Below are 22,176 nucleotides of genomic sequence, written 5' to 3'. Positions count from 1 at the left end.
CAAACCTTTAAGCTGCCCACTTAGGAGGATTAGTGAAAGACTGGCCCATCACCTCCGGGCTGAATAGCAACTCCTTCCTCCAGACACTGACATCGATCAGCAAAATAGCCACCTGACAAGTGCACAGGTGCTGCATGTTATAAGCAACATAACCATTTTCAAACATAGACATTCATGCTTCAACATGTTAGTTTACTTGCGAATTCCTGCGTAATGATTGCCTGAAACATTTGTTTTTGCTCTCTTTCTACCGTGAATAAAATTCATGTTGTTGTTGAAGTTATCACTTACCCTCACAGTGGTTTCATTATTATTATTATTATTATTATTATTATGTGCGATTCGACCCATACGGATCACGCAAAGCTTTTCCGATTCAATTTTTTAATTCTCCAAACTTCTCTCATTCTTTCCCCATGAATTCTCTTTCTTTCCTCTGTCCATTTTGTCCCCTGTCTCTTGCAAACTTCATTCTCGGGTTGTACTTTCCAACTATTGATTTTTTGCCTGTATTTCTGTTTATAACTTCTGAAGAATTTATTTGTGCATTTGCTAGATCTGTTTTGGTTTCTTGTATCCAGGGTATGGTTTTCAATTTTTCAATGTATATTAAAATTTTGTGGGAGAGTCTGGGTGTTGGGAGTCTGTGGATATGACCGTAAAATTTTAGTCTTCTTTTCCGGATGTCTGCGGCGAGGTTAGATAATTTTTCTGTAGTTTTCCGAGACTGTAACCTGTATCCATCTTCCGTTCTTTTTGGGCCAAGAATCTTTCTGATAATTTTGCGTTCCTCTTTCAGGATGCCTTCCAGGTCGCCTTTTCTATGGAGTGTGAGTGTTTCGCTGGCATATAGTGCTTCGGGCTTGATTACTGTATTGTAGTGTCGTATTTTTGAGTGAATGGAGAGACACTTTTTATTGTAGATGATGTGGGTTTTCCAGTATGCTCTCTTCAGTTTTTGCAGTCGAACTTTTTGTGCAGTTTTCTCTCCCCCTGTGGGTTCTAGGACCTCGCCTAAGTATTTAAAGAATGGAACTCTCTCAATTTGTCCATATTTTGTAGTCAGTTTTTGAGTTTCAAATTTTGAGCAGATGAATTTGGTTTTTTGGAAGGAAATTTGTAGCCCAACTTTTTCGGCGCATTCTTTGAGAATGTCTATCTGTTTAATTGCTGTGGTCTCGTTTTCTGCTAGAATGGCCACGTCATCTGCAAATGCCAAGCATGAAATTTTAATACCATATTTAGATCTTCCTAGTTGTATAGGCTTCCAGTAATTTTGATTCTTCAGTTCTTTTTCCCATTCTCGGATGACTTTGTCTAGACAAGGTTGAAGAGGAGTGGAGACAAGCCGTCACCTTGTCTGACGCCGGTTTTGATCAGGAAGGGCTCCGATATTTCACCCAGGAATTTTATCTTAGAAGTTGTGTTTGTGAGCATTTATTTGATAAGGTTTAGGGTTTTCGGATCGAGTCCTAGCTCCTCAAGGATAATAAAGAGAGATTTCCTATCGATTGAATCATAAGCCTTTGCGAAATCAACAAAGGAACAAATGATCGGACTGTTTCTGACTGCTTTGTATTTTAGTGTTGTCTTCAAATTGAAAATTTGTTCTGCACAGGATCGGTGAGGGCAAAAGCCAGCTTGGTATTCACCAATACTGTGTTCGAGTTGTTCTTGTGTTCGTTGAAGAAGACAAGCTGAGAGGATTTTATAAGTGACTTGGAGAAGGGAGATTCCTCGATAGTTGTTTATATCTGCCATGTCTCCCTTTTTATGCAGTGGATGAATTAGGGCGCATTTCCAATCTTCTGGTAGTTTTTCTGTCTGCCAAATGTCTGTGATGATTTGAGTGAGTTCTTTGAGGGAATTTAGTCCAAGATTTTTAAGTAGTTCTGCAGTGATATTATCTTCTCCGGATGCCTTGTTGTTTTTCAGTCTATGAATATGTCTTTGGATCTCCTCTAGTGTAGGTGGTGGGGATTCTGGATTTGTGTAGATAGCAGTTTCTTGAGGGAATCTTGAAGAAGGTTCAGGGCAATTGAGGAGTCCGGAAAAGTATCTTGCCAGCTCCTCACAATTTTCCCGATTTGTGAGCGCTAGTTTTCCATCTGGTTTTCTGAAACACAGATTTTGTGAGCCGTATCCATTGATTCTCCCAGCAAAGGTCTTATAGAAGTCTCGTACATTATAGTTATTGTCTTCTGGTGTTGTGGAAGTGATCTAGATTTTCTGGGGATTTTTTACTGTTATACTTCAGAAAGGCTTTCTTTCTTTCTTCCAGCGCTTTTTCACATCCAGAGTCCCACCAGGGGTGTTTTGTGTTCTTTTTCAATGGGATCAGTTCTTTTGCCTTCTTTGTAATTTTTGTTCAAAATTTTTCCCAAGAGTCAGCTGGTTCCTTTTCCCACTCCTCCTTCAGATTGGTTTCTTTGATTGTTCGTGTGTCAAATTTCATCATGTGTGTTTTCTTCGGATAGAATTTTTTTGGGGTGAATTTCACTTTAATGCGTGTTAAGTAGTGGTCTGAGTCAATGTTCGCCCCTCTGCGGACTTGGACATCATGGATCTCTTTCTGTACGAAATAGGAGATGGCAATGTGGTCAATCTGATATTCGCCGATCTCTTATATGGGGGACCTCCAGGTCTTTTGTTTTCTAGGTTTTTTCTCAAAGATGTAGACATTATTTTTAGATTATTTTGTTGGCATAGTTCAATAAATCTCAGTCCGTTTCTGTTGGTGAATCTGTGTGCTGGATATTTTCCTACAGTTTTTTGGTGTTCTTTCTCTCTGCCAATTTGTGCATTGAAATCTCCCATTAAGATTTTGATATCATCCCGGGGAATTTTGGCCATGACATCTTCAAGTTTAGTCCAGAATTTTTCAGTTTGTAGTTGGCGTTTTTTGTTGTCTATGTTTGTGGGTGCATGAACATTTATCAATGTGTATTTCTTGTTGGCGCACTGGATACGCATGGTCATGAGGCGATTATTTATGGAAGAGACCTCTCTAATTGAGCCTAATATATTTCTGTGCACCGCAAATGCCATGCCCAGGAGTGGCGTACCATTGGCAATTCGTTTGTCAGTCTTGCTCTTGAAGATGCGATAGTTTCCATAGTCTATTGTATTTTCATCCGTGAATCTAGTTTCTTGTAACGCTAAGATCTTAATTTTTTGTTGGTCTAGCTCTGTTACTAAGTGGTTTCATTATTATTATTATTATTATTGCTATTGATATTAATGAATTCTCCCAATAAATGGTAGACATTAAGCAAATAACTCAGTCAACTTTTCTTTAGTTTCTTCTTGTTGCTCCGATGAACTTCCCATTTGTCTACTTTGTGTCTGAAAGTCTCTATTTCTAAAAATGTCAATTGGTGTTACGTTTGCATTTTTAGGTCCTTTCGAATTTCGTTCACCCAATGTCTCAAGTTCTTACGTGATGTTATATAGTCTATTATCCTTTCTGACAATCGTTTTTCTTGTACTCTGTTGAGATGACCAAAGATTTTATTTTCCTGTTCTTAACGCCAATTCTGATGTTTGAAAATTTTTCTGTTCTTTTGACTGATTGTAGATTGTAACTGTCTTTGGTATATCTTGCACTTAAAATTTTCTTGATGATTTTCTCCCTCCTTTTTTGATATCTTGAACTTCCATGTTTTTTATTAAGTGTCAGTGTTCTGCTTGCATAGAGGACTGTTGGTTTGACTGTGTTATACAGCCAAATGTTTGTCTATCTTGACATGGATTTTTTGTTGGAGAGGTTTTGGACTAGCCCTAATTCTTTTCTAACTTTTCGGAAGTGATTTTGCTGTGAGATTTTTTCGAAGCCTGTCAGTCCGACAAATTCTCCAAAACACAGCCACAAATTTTAGGTATGGAATGGACAGGTTGTCGGTAGGATTGGCTTCCAAAACCCACATTTCTTGAGTTCTCTCCCCCATTCTTCCATACCTTGTTTAGGATGACACTGAACAGACTAGGAGAAAGCCCACATCCTTGTCTCTTCCCTGTCTGAATGTCAAGGGGTTGTGAGATTTCCCCCATAAACTTTACTTTAGGTTTTGTTCCAGTTAGTGTTTGCTTTACGAGTTCTTGTGTTTTGGGATCTAGTCCCCTCTCCTCTAAAATTTGCAATCGTGATGGCCTGTCTAACCAGTCATACAGATTTCTGAAATTAAAAGTGTACATACAAGAAATTTTTGTGTGAGGACTCACATTTGAGTATGGTTTCGATGGTAAAAATTTGTTCTGGATGTGAACTGTTCAGTCTGAATCCTGCTTGATATTCTGCTAATTTGGGTTCTAATCATTTTTGTACTCTACTCAAGAGACAAGCTGATAGGATTTTTTTAGGTGACCGATGAGATCCCTCTATAGTTGTTGACATATGATCCGTTGCCCTTTTTATATAATGGATGAGTGAGAGCAATCTTCCAGTCATCTGGGATTTTTTCAGTTTGCCTAAGGTTTTGGATTATTTGTGTTATTTCTTTGAGTGAGTTTGGGTCTAAAGTTTTCAAGAGTTCAGCTAAAATACTGCCCTCCCCTGATGCTTTGTTGTTTTTAAATTTCTTACGGTGTGAATAAACTTTTTCTTGTGTTGGTGGTGATGAACTTTCTGTTGTGGTTTCTGGATGTATTTCTGGGAATCTCTCTTTGGGTTCCAGACAATTTAAAAGCTGTGAAAAACACGTGGCTAGTTCTTGACAGTTTTCTTTATTTGTCAAGGCTACTTTCGATCTCATTGTGAGTACCCTCTGATTTGTTTCGCAAAGATCTCATAGAAATCATGTGTGCTGTAATTTTCGAAGTTGTCTTCAACTGAGTGTAGTTGGTGACTGACATATTTGCAATTATTTTATCTTAAAACCTTGGGTGTTTGTTAGCAAACTTCAATGAATTTCTTATGCATTTTTTTCTGATTTGTTGCAATTGTAATTTTGAAATGCCATTTTTCTTTCTTCGTGTGCATCTTTAACTTCTGGTTCCACCAAGGGTGTTTTGGTTTTCTGTGAAGAAAGATCAGATGTTTCACTGTTGTGGGTGATTATAATTTGAAATTTCTTCCAAACTTCCCGCAGGTTGTTCTTCCCATTTTTCTCTTATTTTAGAGTCTTTGATTTTGTGTAGATCAAATCTTGTGATCAATGGTGTTTCCTGTTAGATTTTCTTTTGGATGTGGGTTTAAATTTGATACTGGTTAAATAATGATCTAAATCGAGATTTGCACCTCTGTGTACTTACACATCAAGAATTTCTGTTTGGTAGTCGTACAATATTGTCACATGGTCAATCTGAAATTCTCCTAAATGATGGATAGGTGATAAATTGTTTTGTTTTTTGGACTTTTTCTGTAGTGAGGCTGACATAATTTTAGGTTGCTTTGTTGTCATAACACAACGAGTCATGTGCAGGTCTTAGTGATGAACTGGTGTGCAGGATACTCCTGTATTTGTATTCCCCATCAATTTGCACACTAAAATCACCAAACAGATTCTTCACATTGTCATTTGGAATTCTGGCTATTCTATTTCAAGTTCTTCCCAAAATCTTATCAGTTTTTTCAGGCTCTTTTTTTATTGTCACCATTTGCCGATGCATGCACATTAATGAAGGTGTAATTGTGTGTGTGTGTGTGTGTGTGTGTGTGTGTGTGTGTGTGTGTGTGTGTTTGATGGGTTTCACATCTTTTAATAAAGCAAAAATTTTTTTGTCTGCAATGCCAAATATAACTTTTCCTTTGCCAATTTTCTGTTTGTTCCACTTTTAAAGATTCTGTAATTATCGTAGTCTATTGTTTCTGAATCTGCGAAGCACTCCTTGCAAGACAAGAATTTGGACTTTCTGCTTTGTGAGTTCTGTTGTGAGATTGTGTATTTTGCCTGCTAGAATGAGGGTCTGAATGTTGAAAGTGACAACATAAGTGTATGATTTTTGTGGAAGTTTACGAGAGGGCTCTGGCTTGCTCTTTTGCGTCTTGTCATCAATTTCCTACATTTTGCTAGTTGTGTAGAACCAGGGATTTTGAGTCCCTGGAGCCTGTTTACAGCCACACCTCCTGGTGAATAGTGCTGACCATACTGCCACTCGCTCCAAGTCAGACGCAGCATAGATTTTGGCTGTCATTTAAGACCACAGGTGGTATTTTATTTCACACCTATCCTTCAGAATTAGAAGTAGATCGGCCAACTCAGGACTATGTGAAATAGCTGATTTATGACTTGATACTGTTTTCCTTTTTTTGACTTCCCAGAGCATGTCTTCATTCTCTGTTCTCTTATTTTTCTGAAGTCCCTCCTCCTTCCTATTGTTTTCTTTTGGAAACCCTTGACCTTTTATACTGTTTTCCTGAACTCATATCTGTTTTCCATGTTTTTCTTTCTCCCAACTTCTGAACTTCTTGCTTGACTTCTGTAAACCATGAAACTTAGGTAGTTGGATTATTGTCAATGAAGTCGAATATTTTTTTTTTGTCAGCCTCTTGTTATCCATTCTTTTAAAATGGCCATTAAATGTAATCCTCTGTTTTCATTGTATCTACTTTATTCCTTGTTTTTTTTTTTTAATTTTTTTACATCATATTGTTGTTCCTCAATTTGCAAATCCCATTTTCATAACTTTGGAGCCAATTTTTTTCGAATTGTTGTTCTTTCTTTTTTTCTTTCTTCTCCACATTATTTTTTGGAGTATTATGGTGAGGCAGCCTGGGGCATAAAGACATGTGATTTTAATCACTACATTGTAAGGTCTCAATTTTTTATTTTATCAGATAAAAGATTTTTTTTTTTTTTTTTTTTTTTTGTAGAATGTGTTCTTTGTTACGTGGAGGGCCACTTTCATTTTTCTGGTCCTGTTTATATGAACTGCTTACTTCAGAGCATTTGATTGGATTATGTTTCCCAAGTATTTAAATTCTGTAACTTTCTTGATCTTCCCATATTTTAATTTCATATACAAAGGAGCACTTTAATATTGGTCATGTATATGTTTTTTTTCCAAATGGAATTTGTAATCCATTTTTTTCTGCTCTTTCATGGGAAATGTATATCTGTTTCACTGCATCTTGTAGATCCTCTTGGTAAGATTTGCTAAATCAGCAAAATCTAAGCAGTCAATTTTATTGTTCTCTCTCTTTCTTCCATGTCTCACTTTATTTATTTCCTTTTCTTCTCTTATTTTCTTCATTTTCATACTACTTTCAACAAAACTTTTGCTGGGCAGCAACACAAACAATTGAAAGCTCCCCACATTTTGGCTTACTATGCGGGGTGTTCAGTAAGTAATGCAACACTATTTCTCCCAGCCAATTTAAGTTGAAAAAAATGTGAATTTTTTTGTAGGACATCAGGGGATATTTCCACTCCAGTCCATACAGTTTCATGAAATTCAATAGGTTGTGGCGTTACGTGAAGCCATGAAAATAACTTCTGTAATGGAGGTGCATTCCAAACAGAGGGCTGCCATTGAGCATTGCAGGTATTCATAGGTGCTTGCAGACTGTCTACAGAGACATAGTGTGGCGAGTCATTCTATATAGCTGTGATTCCTGCAATTTGAGAACAAGCGGGCATTCCGATTTGAGGTGACTGACAGATCATAATCAAATATCTCACTGCTCAACTGGACATCTCTGTTGTAGTGCAGAAACACTCATCCAGCAGTCGGGGTACTCAGAGAAAAGTGCCAGCTGGGTTCGTCACCACTTGGCAGAAGGCCACACAGAGCAACAAAGTAGCATCCTAGTGGAATTGTATCCAAAAATGTGAGGAATAATATGCTGTATTGGAATCCTGAATGAAAATGAGAAACTTTCAGGGGAGGAAAAAACCACACACATGCCAAAGAAACTGGTTTAGGCATGTGTATTCAACTACAGATATGTGTTAACAGGCAGAATATGGAGCTGATATCGGCAACATTTATATGAGACAACAAGCATTTGGCGCAATTGCTAGATCGGTTACTCCTGCTATAATCACAGGTTATCAAGATTTATGCGAGTTTGAACACGGTGTTATAGTCAGTGCACGAGCGATGGGACAAAGAATCTCCGAGGGGTAGCGATGAAGTGGGTATTTTCCCATATGACCATTTCACAAGTGTACAACGAACATCAGAAAGCCTGTAAAACATCAAATCTCCGACACTGCTGCGGCTGGGAAAATATCCTGCAAGAACAGGATCAACGACAACTGAAGAGAATCATTCAACGTGACAGAAGTTCAACCCTTCTGCAAATTGCTGCAGATTTCAATGTCGGGCCACCGACAAATGTCAGCGTGTGAACCTTTCAACGAAACATCATCGGCTTTCGGAGCCGAACACTCACTCGTGTGCCCTTGATGACTGCACGGCACAAAGCTTTACGCCTCACCTGGGCCCAACAACACTGACATTGGACTGTTGATGACGGGAAACATGTTGCCTGGTTGGACGAGTCTCATTTCAAATTGTATCAAGTGGATGGACACGTACGGTTATGGAGACAACCTCATGAATCCACGGACCCAGCATGGCAGCAGGAGACCGTTCAAGTGGATGGAGATTCTGCAATGGTGTGGTGTGAGTGAGGTTGTAGTGATATGGGATGCCCGATACATCTAGATATGACTCTGACAGGTGACATGTCTGTAAGCATCCTGTCTGATCACCTGAATCCATTCATGTCCATTGTGCATTCCGACGGACTTGAGCAATTCCACCAGGACAATGCAACACCTCACAGATCCAAATTGCTACAGAGAGGTTCCAAGGTACTCTCTTCTAAGTTTAAACACTTCTCCTGGCTACCAAACTCCCCAAATATTAACATTATTGAGTATATCTGGGATGCCTTGCAACATGCTATTCAATTCAGAAGAGATCTCCACCTCCTCGAAGTCTTACAGATTTATGGACAGCCCTGAAGGATTCGTGGTGTCAGTTCCCTCCAGCACTACTTCAGACATTAGTCGAGCCATGCCACGTTGTGTTGTGGCACTTCTGCATGCTCGTGGGGTCCCTACATGATATTAAGCAGGTGTACTAGTATCTTTGGTTCTTGAATTAGCTCAAACTTGCACATGAATCAACAGTTGCCAGGTTATGAAGTGATACTGCCACACTGATCTGAGCAGCAATTGTAATACACTAACAGTTTCTTGCCTACAGATGTGTTCAATAATTCATGGTCCCACCAACAGTCTTTGCAGTTATTACACAAATGCCCCCTCAGTCCCTCAAGAATAATGTCAAAATCTTGCTGTGATATTTTTGTGAATACTTGAAAGCAAAGAGTCACCTAACCTTTGTATTTCTTCCATCATATTTTTACAACAATAACCTGCACATTGTTATAGTGGTGTGCACATGAGAAGGTGGTTGGTCGGGCATTGCACACTGGCAAGGGGCAGTGTTCCACATGGCAATCCCGCCAATAGCATCATTCTGCCATGTCTGCCTGCAGCATGTGCTTAGGGGTGCATGCAAAATATGTAGCATTGATTTTTCATGTCATTTTAGTTACGGTGAGATTATTTACCAACTATAATGTTCATTATGGATGAAATCAAGCAAAGATGACAAATTTTAACATTAAGAAACAACAGAGATTTTTTCCGGGCGTATAAATTCTACTAGGTAGAATCAAAAGCAGAAGCTGTTCCACTTACCCAGCACTGCCAGTTACTTGGGTAGCCAACAGAGTCCTGCGTGACTGAGTATGTGAGCATGAAGAGAAGGGTGGTAGGAGCACAGCCTAACTGGATAGGCTACCCACACCAGTTAATAAGTATCAGAACAAGAAGTCACGTTCACGTTACGAAGAAAAGGAAAAGGTTGGGATCAACCACGCACCAAAATGCCTTCCATTATCGCGGAATTATTAATAAAACATCTGCCGCAATAGTTGATATGAGGACTTCCACAGAATCAGAGGCATTATTTCACACAGCACATTACATAAACACAGATTAGTCTCTGGTGAATGTTTTACTTACAAGTAAATTGCCAAACATTAAGAAGATGGAAGTAAATATCATGAAGAAAATATGAGAGAGGATGGCTGTCTGCCACTTTCTGGCAGACATGTCGCATAACTCGGTTTTTGTCTCTGACCAGGGCACCAATATAATAAAAACCTAAAAAGTCACGAAAGATTTCTTTGTGATGCTTATTGTATTGATGCAGCACTTAACCACATTTTTGGAGAATGCAGGTTCTTCTTGAATGGTGCCACGAACAATGCAGGAACAACAAATACTGCAAAATGCGCTGTACGGTACATGAAGAAAAATGGTTTCTCTTACCTCTGACATCACCTTTGAAATGAGATCAGTACGTGCTGGAACAGCTTGTACATGATGATGGAGCCTTACTCAGTATATCAAAGTTTCTGTGTTAGTGATGGAGAGAAGTCCACTTACAGAATAAAGGAAAGTGATGATGGGCTTTCAGAAAAAATTGTTGATCTGGAACCAACTAAAGAGGGGACAGGTGAATCAGAAATGGGGGTGGGGGGCTACAATCAAGTTAGTTTTTCTTTGGTTACAGAACAAATCTTCAGTGTCCATGAAAATGACAGATATGAGTTAAATTACTGCAGCCCGAAGCACTGTTCTGTATAATGTATACTAACAGATAGGTATTTTCTAGTAAGAGGTACAAAGGATTAAAAATTGGGCTCTGTCTTTTGTATATGAGATTATTGTAATTGCTTCAAACCATGAAACTGCTACTTTCTTTCGGTTGTCTTTCCATCATGACAATCTGTTTGACACAAGCAGGAAATTCTTAGCGATGTGCTACAAAGCATGCTAGTTTTGTAGGTAGGTCTACTACATGTAATCATTAACATAAATGTTTTTGTATAGTTATTGCTTAGTGTCTTGTAGACAAATGGAATTCCCCCCACATACATGATCATGTAGTTCTATATCTCTTCTCTCTCTACTGTTTATAAACTACAGCATTCAAGTACAGTGCCATTGCCACCCACACAGAGATTGGTTCTAGAACTGGAAGAACAACAAGTTTTCCACTGCTTTAGTAAAGTTGGCATGTTATAAACACCTCAGCACAGCCAATTAAATCCAGACTGTGTCAGTGATCTACTGCTGATAAACAGTAAATATAAATTTTCTTAATCTGATAAACTACTGTGAAAAGTTAAAAGTTACAGCTGTAAATGTATGATGTTTTTCATGTGTCCCCCCCCCCCCCCCCCTTCACTCCTAATGTCCACGGCGAGGTCCATCTTTGCAACCACGACACTGTGCAGCGCAGTACACACGGGCCCAACATGCCGAATGGACCACATTCTCATCACCGATGAATACCACATATGCCTTCAACTAGACAATTGCCGGAGACGTGTTTGGAGGCAACCCGGTCAGGCTGAACGCCTTAGACACACTGTCCAGTGATGCCTCAGACACATAGTCCAGTGAGTGCAGCAAGATGGAAGTTCTCTGCTGTTTTGGGGTGGCATTATGTGGGGCCGACGTACGCTGCTGGTGATCATGGAAGGCACCGTAATGACTGTATGATACATGACTGCCACCCTCTAACCGATAGTGCAACCACATGGGCAGCATACTGGAGATGCACTCGTGTTCGTGGACGACAATTCATGCCCCCATCGTGCGCATCTTGTGAATGACTTCCTTCAGGATAATGACATCAGTCGACAAGCGGCCAGCACGTTCTCCAGACACGAACTCTATCGAACAGCCTGGGATAGATTGAAAAGCCCTTTTTATGGATGATGTGACCCACCAACCACTCTGAGGTATCTACGCTGAATCGCCGTTGACAAGTGGGACGATCTGGACCAAAGTGCCTTGATGAACTTGTGGATAGTATGCCATGACGAATACAGGCACGCATCAATGCAAGAGGGTGTGCTGCTGGGTATTACAGATACTGGTGTATATAGCAATCTGGACCACCACCTCTGAAGGTCTCGTTGGATGGTGGTACAACATGCAATGTGTGGTTTTCGTGAGCAATAGAAAGGGTGGAAATGATGTTTATGTTGATCTCTATTCCAATTTTCTGTACAGGTCCCGCAACTCTCGTAACTGAGGTGATGCAAAACTTTTTTGATGTGTGTACATAACAGCACTACCTTCCTATCCACCACAATAATGTATTTTAATCTTTCAGGTTTACAGATCACTCCCAGCTTTGTTGAAGTTGAAATCTGACAAATATATGAACAGCATCTCTTCTTATAACGAGGTTCACCAATTCACTGAAAGATTCCTCATTCCTTAACAAATTCCTATAGTCATCCAGCTATGCTGCAAGTTCTTTTAGTAGGAAGTATGGTGATATGTTGAACACCTTCCAAGTTGCCTTTTCACCCATTGCACGTCCTCTTTTTTTTCTTTTGCAACTGGAACCACAAACCAAGTGTGTGTCGACATGTTCGCTACGCAGGCAGAGTTCTAACTGTATGTTCCGGAAGTAAATACTGCGCAATAATATTGTGCTGTTCTTGGCGTCACAATTTCTGACAATACGTTGACAGAATATTATTGCACAATAAACACTGAACATGGGATGGTCCCTTACTGGATGTGTGTACAGTGTTGTGTTATGTATGTGTTGTGAGATTGTGACGAAAGAAGGGAGAGGATGAAACATAATGGAGCACATAGCTTACTCCAGTCAACAGCTATAAGGAGTTCACCGACCTTAAAATCGGGAGGGGGTTACGTAATTAGCTGTGATTATCCAAACAACCAGACATGTGAGGACAGCTGATGACACTGTACATAAAATAGCTTACTTGCTCACTATCACTCATCATAACGAAACTGCTGAGATGCGAGTGCAATCACAGTGTTGAAATAAAGCAAAACAAAATGTGCAATCAAATCGAACATGAACTTTTGGCAATTAATGCACTATGCACTCACATAAAATTTTATGCATATTTACTCAGAAATAAATGCTTGCCGAAGGACCTTATTATGAAACAGCGGGTTGTGACATGCCTGGATTGGGACGCTCAATACTTGTTTGTTTCCATTTCTAGAATATGAAGTAATCAATATACATTACGGGTCATTCCACATCAAATCACCCAATAAAAAATAAATTTTACACCCACCTCCTTAGATTTTCATGAAATTTGGCTCAAATGGTTCTAATACCATCCTGACAACACCTGCAAATTTTTTTTGCTGTATCTCTTATAGTTTTTTTTAAATAAATTTTTTAAGTTTTTATGTTTTGCGTTTTCCGAACCTTCCGAAATGGTAAATTTAATTTGTATTCAAAACTTTAAAATTGCTTATCTTAAAAACTCTTCTAGATAACATCATGAATTTTTGCAGCAAGTTTGTTTATTATACATATTTGAAGATAAAAATGATACTATTAAACTATATTAATATTTTCTATGAAAAAAATATATATATGTATTTTTTTTTCTTTTCTTTTTTTGAACGGATGTTTTGTTTTATAAGAATTGCAATATCTAGAGTCTCAGACCTGATAGAATGCTCAAATTTGTTTTAATTTACTCTTAAACATATAGGCTACTTGATAAAACAAAAATAATGATGGCTTTTTAACATGTTTATTAATTATAGTAGATTACATTAGAATTATGTACAAAGATATTGTACTTACAACACTTATGTATAACCCAACTGATTGCTTGAAACATTGAATTTTTTGAGTAATTTTGTCTTTTTAATAAACATTAATGCTGATTCAACTTGTTTTTCCACTTCATCCAAGAGCTTTCAGTTCTTTTGATACAGTCTTTTTGAAGTAATACATTCTTCCAGTGCCGCTTGATTGAGGTGCCTCTACTACACGGACTATGTGCTCCAAAGGCACTACGCAAGAATCTTCTCTTTCAGGCCAATAAAATGATGCAGCTGGTCCTGAAGGATGTAGAAATAGAATTTCTGCATCTTCTTCATCATTGAATATTGTTTTTACCAGTCCAAAGTACCAGTTACCATCATAATTTACAGCCACATAGCTATTTATGGATGGTTCAACACAAACCCAATCAGAAGATGAATGGAAAGAAAAGAGTAAGGAGGGATTTACACTATCTGTAGTCCTTCTAATTTCAAGGTTGTTTGTTGCAAGTGGTTTGAAGTTATGAAAACTTGTTGTTCCAGGAATGGTTCGGGTTGCTGAAAAACGGTTTTCTAGTTTTAACCGTAGCAAATCAGCTTCTTTTTTGTCAATAAAGTGAAAATGAACACACATCGATTACTGTCATTATTTGTTCTTTGTCTGAAAGCTGTAGACCAGCTTTCCTTAAAATTCTTTTAATAGTTCCTCCTAGGCCATCACAAATTGACTTCCCATGACTTGTTGCAAAAAAAGAGTGTTGGGCCTTCAAATTAAAGTGTCTCAAGTGTTCAGTCAAATTTTTAAAACTGTTTCTATTTTTGTACTGCCCAGCACAACCATCTGTAAAGTAGTGAACTGAGTCAATGTCAGTATGATGCGATGACAGACACTTTGTAATTTCTTTTTGTACAAAGTTAACAAAACCAGTATCACATTCTTGGTCATTACTAATAAAACATTGGTTGGAAACAATTTCCTCATTTCTTAGAAAAACTCCAACTGGGTGTAGAGTACAACCACCTCTATTCCAGTGGTAACTTTGGATCTCATTTTGTATAACGAAGGAATAATTTTCACTGAAACCCATCACAATAATTGCTGTTTTGGGTGGTGGGTCTTCTTTCAATCTTTTAAAGGCTGCTGATTGGGATTTTGCTATAAACGAGTGCGGGGTGAGCTTTTCCAATGACCTAACCAATAAAGAAATGTAGTCTTCAACACTGGTAGACTGTTTGATCATTTCTGCCCTTTCTGTGTTAACCCACTGACTGATTACAATTTCTTCTTCTAAATCATAATCTTCACTTGGTTTTTCAAATAAGTACTCAGTTAGTGCAGTATTTGCAGTACAGCTGTCGCAATGACGTAGCATGCAGTTTTGGTTTTCCGTGTTGCACACAAGCATCTTAATTAGGTCTTTATAAGATTCTTCAATTTTCACAGCATCCAGTAATAGTTTAACATTCTGGTGGATACTGCATACACATACAGTGTGTGTGCCTGCAGCACCAGCAAGGATACACCATTTAGGTATCAAGAAACAAAATTTTGAAAATCCTACTTCTACCTCGGGATTCTCCCATTAGAAAGAATAATAGAGTTCTCTCAAGTTACACAAAATGAGTCTTTTTTGCATGTACACATTTTTTTGAACACTTACTTTGTCTTTTGTTCCAGGTAGCACTCTGGAACTTTCATCCTTTTCATAAAAATCTGTTACAAGTCTTACTGTACTTTCAGAAAGAGTGTTACCTTTTTTTGGACCAGGAGTTTCCAAAATACCCTTTTCAGATTTTAGCTTTCTAGCTTGTCGCACCATGTACTCACTTACATTAAATTCTTTCATCACTTTATTTTGACTCCAAGAATCTGGAGCCAAGGTCAGAATCTGGATTTTTCTAGACCTCCCAACAGATGAAATCTTCTCTTTCATAAGAGAAATCATTACATCAAAATCCTTTAATTCAGCCATGACTTCATCATCTGTTTCACTTTCATTGACTTCAACTCTCTATTTTTCCTCACAAAAGTTACGGCATGTTGAGCAAAACTTTTGTCCAGGTTTTATGCTAATATTTTTTGTCAGTAATTGTTTAGAAAGATCCAAGCCTACACTTCTCAACGATTTTTTGATGGGCTTTTTGCGTTTTTTTAGTGGGTCTACACATGTTGTTTGATACTTTTCAAAAACATTTAAAAAGTAGTAGCTGTGGTATGAACATATATTCTTAAATTCACACAGATTAATTCCAGATCGTAAGTGGATCAAATCTTTTTCTTCCTCGCTCAATTCAGATACCGGCTGTAACTGTTTTGAAGGTGTGTAGGTTGTTTGGAAACAGTCAGATTTTTTAAATAACCCTACGCTACAGGTTTGAATATCTGACATACTGATTTCACTTTTGGTCTGATTACTGTTCTGGTTACTTTTATAGGATATTGGAAAAGAATCTCTGTAAACTAAGTAACAGTACTTACTGAAAGTTCGAATAAACTTAATAAAATACTATCCAAGCACTATTTAACACTGTAATAATTTTTTACTTCAAAACACAGGAGTAACAAAACAAAATCCAAGCGTAGATTGTTACTCGAAGAAGACAAAAACTTATTTTCGGTGTATAAGTCACTTAGTACTTTTTATTTTTAAAATATAATTAATATTATTTTAAAAATTAGATAACTATTAAACAGGTTAAAAAGCCAACATAATTTTTCTTTTATCTAATAGCCTATACAATTAAGAGTATTTTAAAACAAATTTGAGCTTTCTATCAGGTCTGAGACTCTAGATATTGCAGTTTTTGTGAAACTAAACATCCGTTAGCTAAAAAAAACTTTTAAATTTTTATTCATTTGGAAGGTTTTAATATATCTTTATGGTATTTTTTTTTTTTTACATTTAGATATAATACACAAACTTATTCCAAAATTTCATACTGATATCTTGAGTATTCTTTAATATACAAATTTTTTTAGTTGTGAGGACACGTTTAAGTTACGATTTCCGACTGCTGAAACAACGCCAAATCTAAAAACTTTAAAAATTTATTTTAAAAAAACTATAAGAGATAGAGCAAAAAAATTTTACAAGTGCTTTCAGGATGATTAAAGAAGTAATTGTACCAAGTTTCATCAAAATCTGACATGGTTGGTGTCAAGGCCTGGGTGACTTGACATGGAATGACCCTTACAGCAATTCTCAATGGTAATTCTTTGACTGACGTGTCAAGATGTTTCTCAAAATGTTGCACAAAAAGAATGTCATCTTCCACCCATGGATTCCCATCTGAGTTCACAAAGAACTTCCACAATTACATGAATGTGTCGTGTCTGTTCTTTCAGACACTACTGATTCCACGTAATGTCCCATAGCAGCTGACAGCAGTGATTCCCTTCAATTTAAATACAATTTCCATAACACTGGCATGTTGATCATACCTACCAATAACAAATCTAGCAACACACCTCCGACCTGCTTCAATGTCTTTGCTTAACCCAAGCTGGTAGGGATCCCAAACACTTGAACAATACTTACGAAAGTGTCCCACCAGTGTCCTATACACCATATCTTCCGTAGATGAGCTGCACTTTGCTATAATCCTTCAATCAAACCAAAGTCGAGCATTTTCCTTCCCTACAACTGACCTTACATGCTTGTTCAATTTCATATGTCACTCTCTATCATCACACACCATCTCTTCCAGAGACGGTCTACACTGTTCTAGAATTCCTGACCTTATGTGCTCGTTCCACTTAATATCACTCTCTAACGTTACACTCAGATACTTAACTGATATGACTGTGTCAAGCAGCATGCCACTAATAATATGTTCAGACACCATAGGATTGTTTTTCCTGCTCATCTGCATTAACGTAACTTTTCCACATTTAGAGCAAACCACCATTCATCGCTCTAATACAGAGCCTGCTGAACTCATCCTGTATCCTCATAGAGTCATCAGCAAACAGTTGCAGACTGCTGCTCACCCTAATCGCCAGATTGTTTATGTGTGTATAGAGAACAAGAACAGTCCTATCACAATTCCCTGAGGCACTACTGACAGTACTTCAGCCTGGTGAACACTGGAATTTAATACTTAAAAAGTCTTTGAGGTGTTCACATACGTGAGAACCTGTTTCACAAGCCCAGACCTTTGTTGGCAATCTCCAGTGTGACATGCTTTCAGAAATCTGTTGTCCTCTACCTATAGTTCACAAGGTATCGTGCTAGAAAAGGTGAGCAAAAGTTTGCAAGATCAATGTTGACGAACAGTGCAGTTTCACCCAGATTTTTGTAATTCCCCGAGCCTTACAGAATTTCCCAAGATTTCCCTAACTTTTCCAGTAAATTCAGTTTTCCAAGTTTTTCAGATAAGTTGCCACACTCTATTACAAGGGGTTACCTTCATTTGGCTACAAATACTGTGTGGCTACAAATACTGTGACTGAACAAGGTGTAATACTCGTGAAGATATCTCTAACCTAGTAAAATTCAGGACACAAAAACTGAGATGTAATACACGTTTATGAAATTCTGACACACAATCTCCCAATTCCTCGCGTCTACACTCGTGCAGCCTTTTCTTTGGACTTTTAGAATACACGCCCCGAGACGAGACAGAACGAAACGCACTCACCTGACGCCGCCTTCCGTGTGGATGCAGCGCGGTCCCGGAGGGGCAGGGGTGTCGGCCCGGCGTTCCCACGACTTGCGGCGCAGGACCGCACACACCCCGCGGTGCCGGTGGTAGCGCCACGTGGCACGCAGCTTCTCCTCCGCATCGTACCGGCTCCGCTGCGGTGTGCCCCGCCCGCTGCTCCTGCCGGGGACCGCGTCCGAGGTGGAACCCCGTTCCGACAGGCCCGTCCGCTCCGAGTTCTCTTCCCCGGCCTCTGCTGCGAGCTGACGTTCCTTTGCCGCGTCGGCTTCGGCCTGGCGTTCCAGTTTCAGCTCGTGTAAGTACCTGCGTCGACCCTCGCGCAACAGGTGTTGTAACCTGTAAAAACAAAATTCACAAACAGTCAGAAAATTGGCAGTCCACACCAGTGTTCGCTGATAAGGCATACTGGGTGAATCCTAACTCCTCTGAAAAAAATTCTGAAACTCTGGATATTTTCCAAGTGTTTCGGTATAAGAGATCCAGGGTCTTTCGTGGCTTATTCAAAATAATAAGATAATAATGATTTCGTTTTTGCAGAAATACCCTCACAAAAGTGAAAAAGCTTGTAACATGTAATTAACATAAATAGAAAATACTCAGTTTCTCAGGGGTGCCCATGTACAGATGAAAAATTGGCCACGTCTGAGTAGGACTCATGCACTGAGTGTTCCGTAAAAACTTCATTATGTATATAGACAGTTTGTCTATTTGAGGAATAGAGAATCTCAACAATATCTGCATGTTACCAACATTGATACTGATAAGACATACGTGTGTGGGGGGTACCACAACTTTCGAGACTGTTTTAATTTCAAGTCTGAAGTCTGATAACAAATGACAAAAGAATTTTTTTTTGTGAGATATAATTACAAATTAACAGTTTTCAGATTTTTTTTTTTCCTTTACTCGAACTGCAAAACCTCAATTCTTGCGCAATATCACTTTTCTAAGCCACTGGGAAATACACTGTAGGTTTTGATGAGTGAGTTTTCTTCAAGTATCAAAATATGCGACATAAATGGTCAAACCTTTCAATTGCATTGATTTAGAAGTTAATGTTAATTATGTCACCAAGGGGACACAGACCCTACTATGTGACATTAATTTTGAACTTGATATGTCAACCTCTTCTTGAGAAAAAGGGGTCTTAACACACGGATGAAAGATAAAGAGTCACGTAAGGAATGACAAAAAAAATTTTTCATGTACAGCAGAGTCCTGCTAATCTGAATCCTGGTAATCTGAACATGAAAAATGTTAGTCTAAGTATGGAACACTGTATGGTAAACTGCTATACATGCACACTATTTTAATTTACACAGTACAGTAAACATGTATTGGAAAAATTGGCAAGAAAACATTAGGTTTAAACAATAAACAACAATGAAAGAAAAGCTGTCAAACTTACTAAAATACAGCGGACATTTTATCCCTACTATTTAGACACCGAAAACTCAGTCATTGTTTTTTGGCATAATGAAGACAGTCTGTTATATGACACACAGTTGCGCCAACATCTCAAACATCAGATCAGCAGGTGTAGCAGTAAGCTGTTGCTCCAAATAAAATAGCGTGAGGTCAAGGGCTTCTGCTGCGTCCCTGTGTGGCAGCAGCTCTCCTCTGTCGCACTGATGTCACTTCTGTCACAGCAGTCCACTTCTTCCTGGTCTCGAGTCACAGCAGCAACTAAATCAGCATCAGTAACATTCTCCACATATGCCCCATCCGCTGGCATCGACTCATTTACGTCTCCTTCACTAGCTTCTTCACACCCAGGGATTGTCAGTATCATTTGTAGAAGATTTTTCCTCTTCATTCCCAACTAGGTTCTCCTGAAATTCAAGAGATGTCCACAGTTTTCTCCACGATTTTCTCAGAGTATTTCCTGAAATATTCTGCCATTCCTCAGCAGCCCAATAAATAATATCCTCCACATTGGTATTTTTTATTTTGTCCACTAAAGGAATGCTATCATCTTGGATCAGCATTCTTAAAAATTGTATTCTGTAAACCAGTTTCAATGTTTGATCCATCGGCTGTAGAAGTGTTGTAACATTCGGTGGCAAAAACTTCGCCACAATTTCTCGATCACATAATTCCTCAGTGTTGGGGTGAGATGGCGCATTATCAATCAAAAGAATTGCGCGGGGAGACAAATGATTTTCCTTAGAAAACCGTCGAACAGACTATTCTTTGAACAGCTTATCATTCATCCGTGCTTTTTTCTTGATTGCAATAAAATACGGGCACAGACTTGATGTTGCAGTTTTTGAAAGGTCTGGGTCTAGCAGATTTGCCAGTCAGCACTAAAGACAGCTTGTGATTACCAGCAGCGTTGCTGCATGCTAATAAAGCCACACGATCTTTGCACATTTTAAAACCACGAGTATGGTCTTCTGCTTTTTGTTGGCAATGCCCTAAAATTAAGGCCAGTCTCGTTAGCGTTATTAATTTGTCGGACAGAATACTTTCTCTCTCTCATCATTTTTTCAAACTCACCCAAGTATTCCTTTGCTGCATCACGCTCAGAAGAAAGCTTCTCTCCAGTAATTGTTAGCTGACAGATTTAATGACATTTTTTGAATCTGTCCAACCAACCTGTACTTGCACTAAAAGACTCATCACTATTCATTAACTTGTTCAGGTAAACTGCCTTCTCCTGAACCAGTGATCCGCTCAAAGGAGTTCCCCTGTCTCTTTCCTGAATAAAGGAAAAGAGCTTTATCCACTTTATCGTACTGGGACTGTTTCAAAGTCTGCCAAATTTTAAGTGTTTTTCCCGAAAACGTTGCAAGGGACTGTTCAAGCTTCACTCAGTTCTTCTTCCAATCACAAATGGTTGCTTTACCAACACCCAGTTCCGTTGCCAGTTTAGATACATTCTCACCATTGTCTATCCGTTTCAAAGCATTCAGTTTTTCTTTGAGAGTTAACATTGAATGTTTCCATTTACTTATGAGGAAAATATGTATGCCACTACACCTGAACGAATACAATACAACTGTTACGCGTGCTAGCGATCGATAACCAACATAACCAAGCGCTTTGTGAGCCAACTGGGAGTGCACTGACCTCAGACACTACTAAGGTAGTGAGAGTGAGCTATTGTTCCCATTTGTTACCATGGTGTACCTACTAATCTGCTTGGTATATTTCATTCTAGAAACTCGTCACTGTAATTCCGGCTAATCCGAACAAATCAGTAATCCGAGCAAGGTGTGGTCCCAATTAGTTCGTTAATCTGAATCTACTGTAATATAATTACAAACTTACTGTTTCAGATTTTTTCCTTTGGATGTACTGTGAAACCCTTTTTGAAAAATTTCAAGGTTCTAGACCAATGGGTAACCTGTTATTTTGATGAGTGAGTTTGCTAGTATCAAAAAATGTGACAAACGGCCATATCTTTTGACACCACCAACTTATAAGCTAATGTTTATTATACCACCAATGGACCATAGGCCTTAGCATTTGACATAAATTTTAACTTGATATCTCTACCTGTTCTCTGAGAAAAAGGGTTTTTAACAGTCGGACAGGCAGATTGACAACAAAGTGATCCTATATGGATCCAGTTTTTACCAACTGAGCCACAGAACCCTACAAAGTAGTGCGATTTCCTTGCCATCACCGTAGGAACAGCTCAGCATAGTGTCATCATGCTGCTGCTCTACTGCATTGGTGAATATCAGTCAACTCTGCACCACTAAACCCAGTGCTCAACTTGTAAAAAATGAGGTTCCGATACTGTGACCTTCGACAGGGTGTTTTTTAAATGTAGACTTCTTGAAACGTTATTTTAACCCTTTTCTGAGCATTTTAGAGGTGTGACTATGCCTGTTTTACATCGATCAAACGTAGCAGAAGCTCTGTCATATCACATATCAAAATCTGCGGTTCTTATCTTTTTTCATCAGAGGTA

General features: G+C 38.6%; 1 protein-coding gene across 4 annotated transcripts in view; it reads right to left on the bottom strand.

Moving 5' to 3' along the window:
- The window catches only part of LOC126427210 (serine/arginine repetitive matrix protein 2-like), a 328,833-nt gene that overhangs the window by 121,305 nt on the left and 185,352 nt on the right, over positions 1-22,176 (bottom strand). For all 4 annotated transcript variants that reach the window (XM_050089442.1, XM_050089441.1, XM_050089444.1 and 1 more), the window contains exon 4: positions 18,231-18,590. In XM_050089442.1, the coding sequence (XP_049945399.1) occupies positions 18,231-18,590 (360 nt within the window). The remainder of the gene's footprint in view (positions 1-18,230; positions 18,591-22,176) is intronic.

This window comes from Schistocerca serialis, chromosome 11 (assembly GCF_023864345.2).
Source record: "Schistocerca serialis cubense isolate TAMUIC-IGC-003099 chromosome 11, iqSchSeri2.2, whole genome shotgun sequence".
NCBI classification, from domain to species: domain Eukaryota; kingdom Metazoa; phylum Arthropoda; class Insecta; order Orthoptera; family Acrididae; genus Schistocerca; species Schistocerca serialis.
Note: the sequence above shows the minus strand (reverse complement) of the source record. Positions and strands in the feature narration are given on the sequence as shown.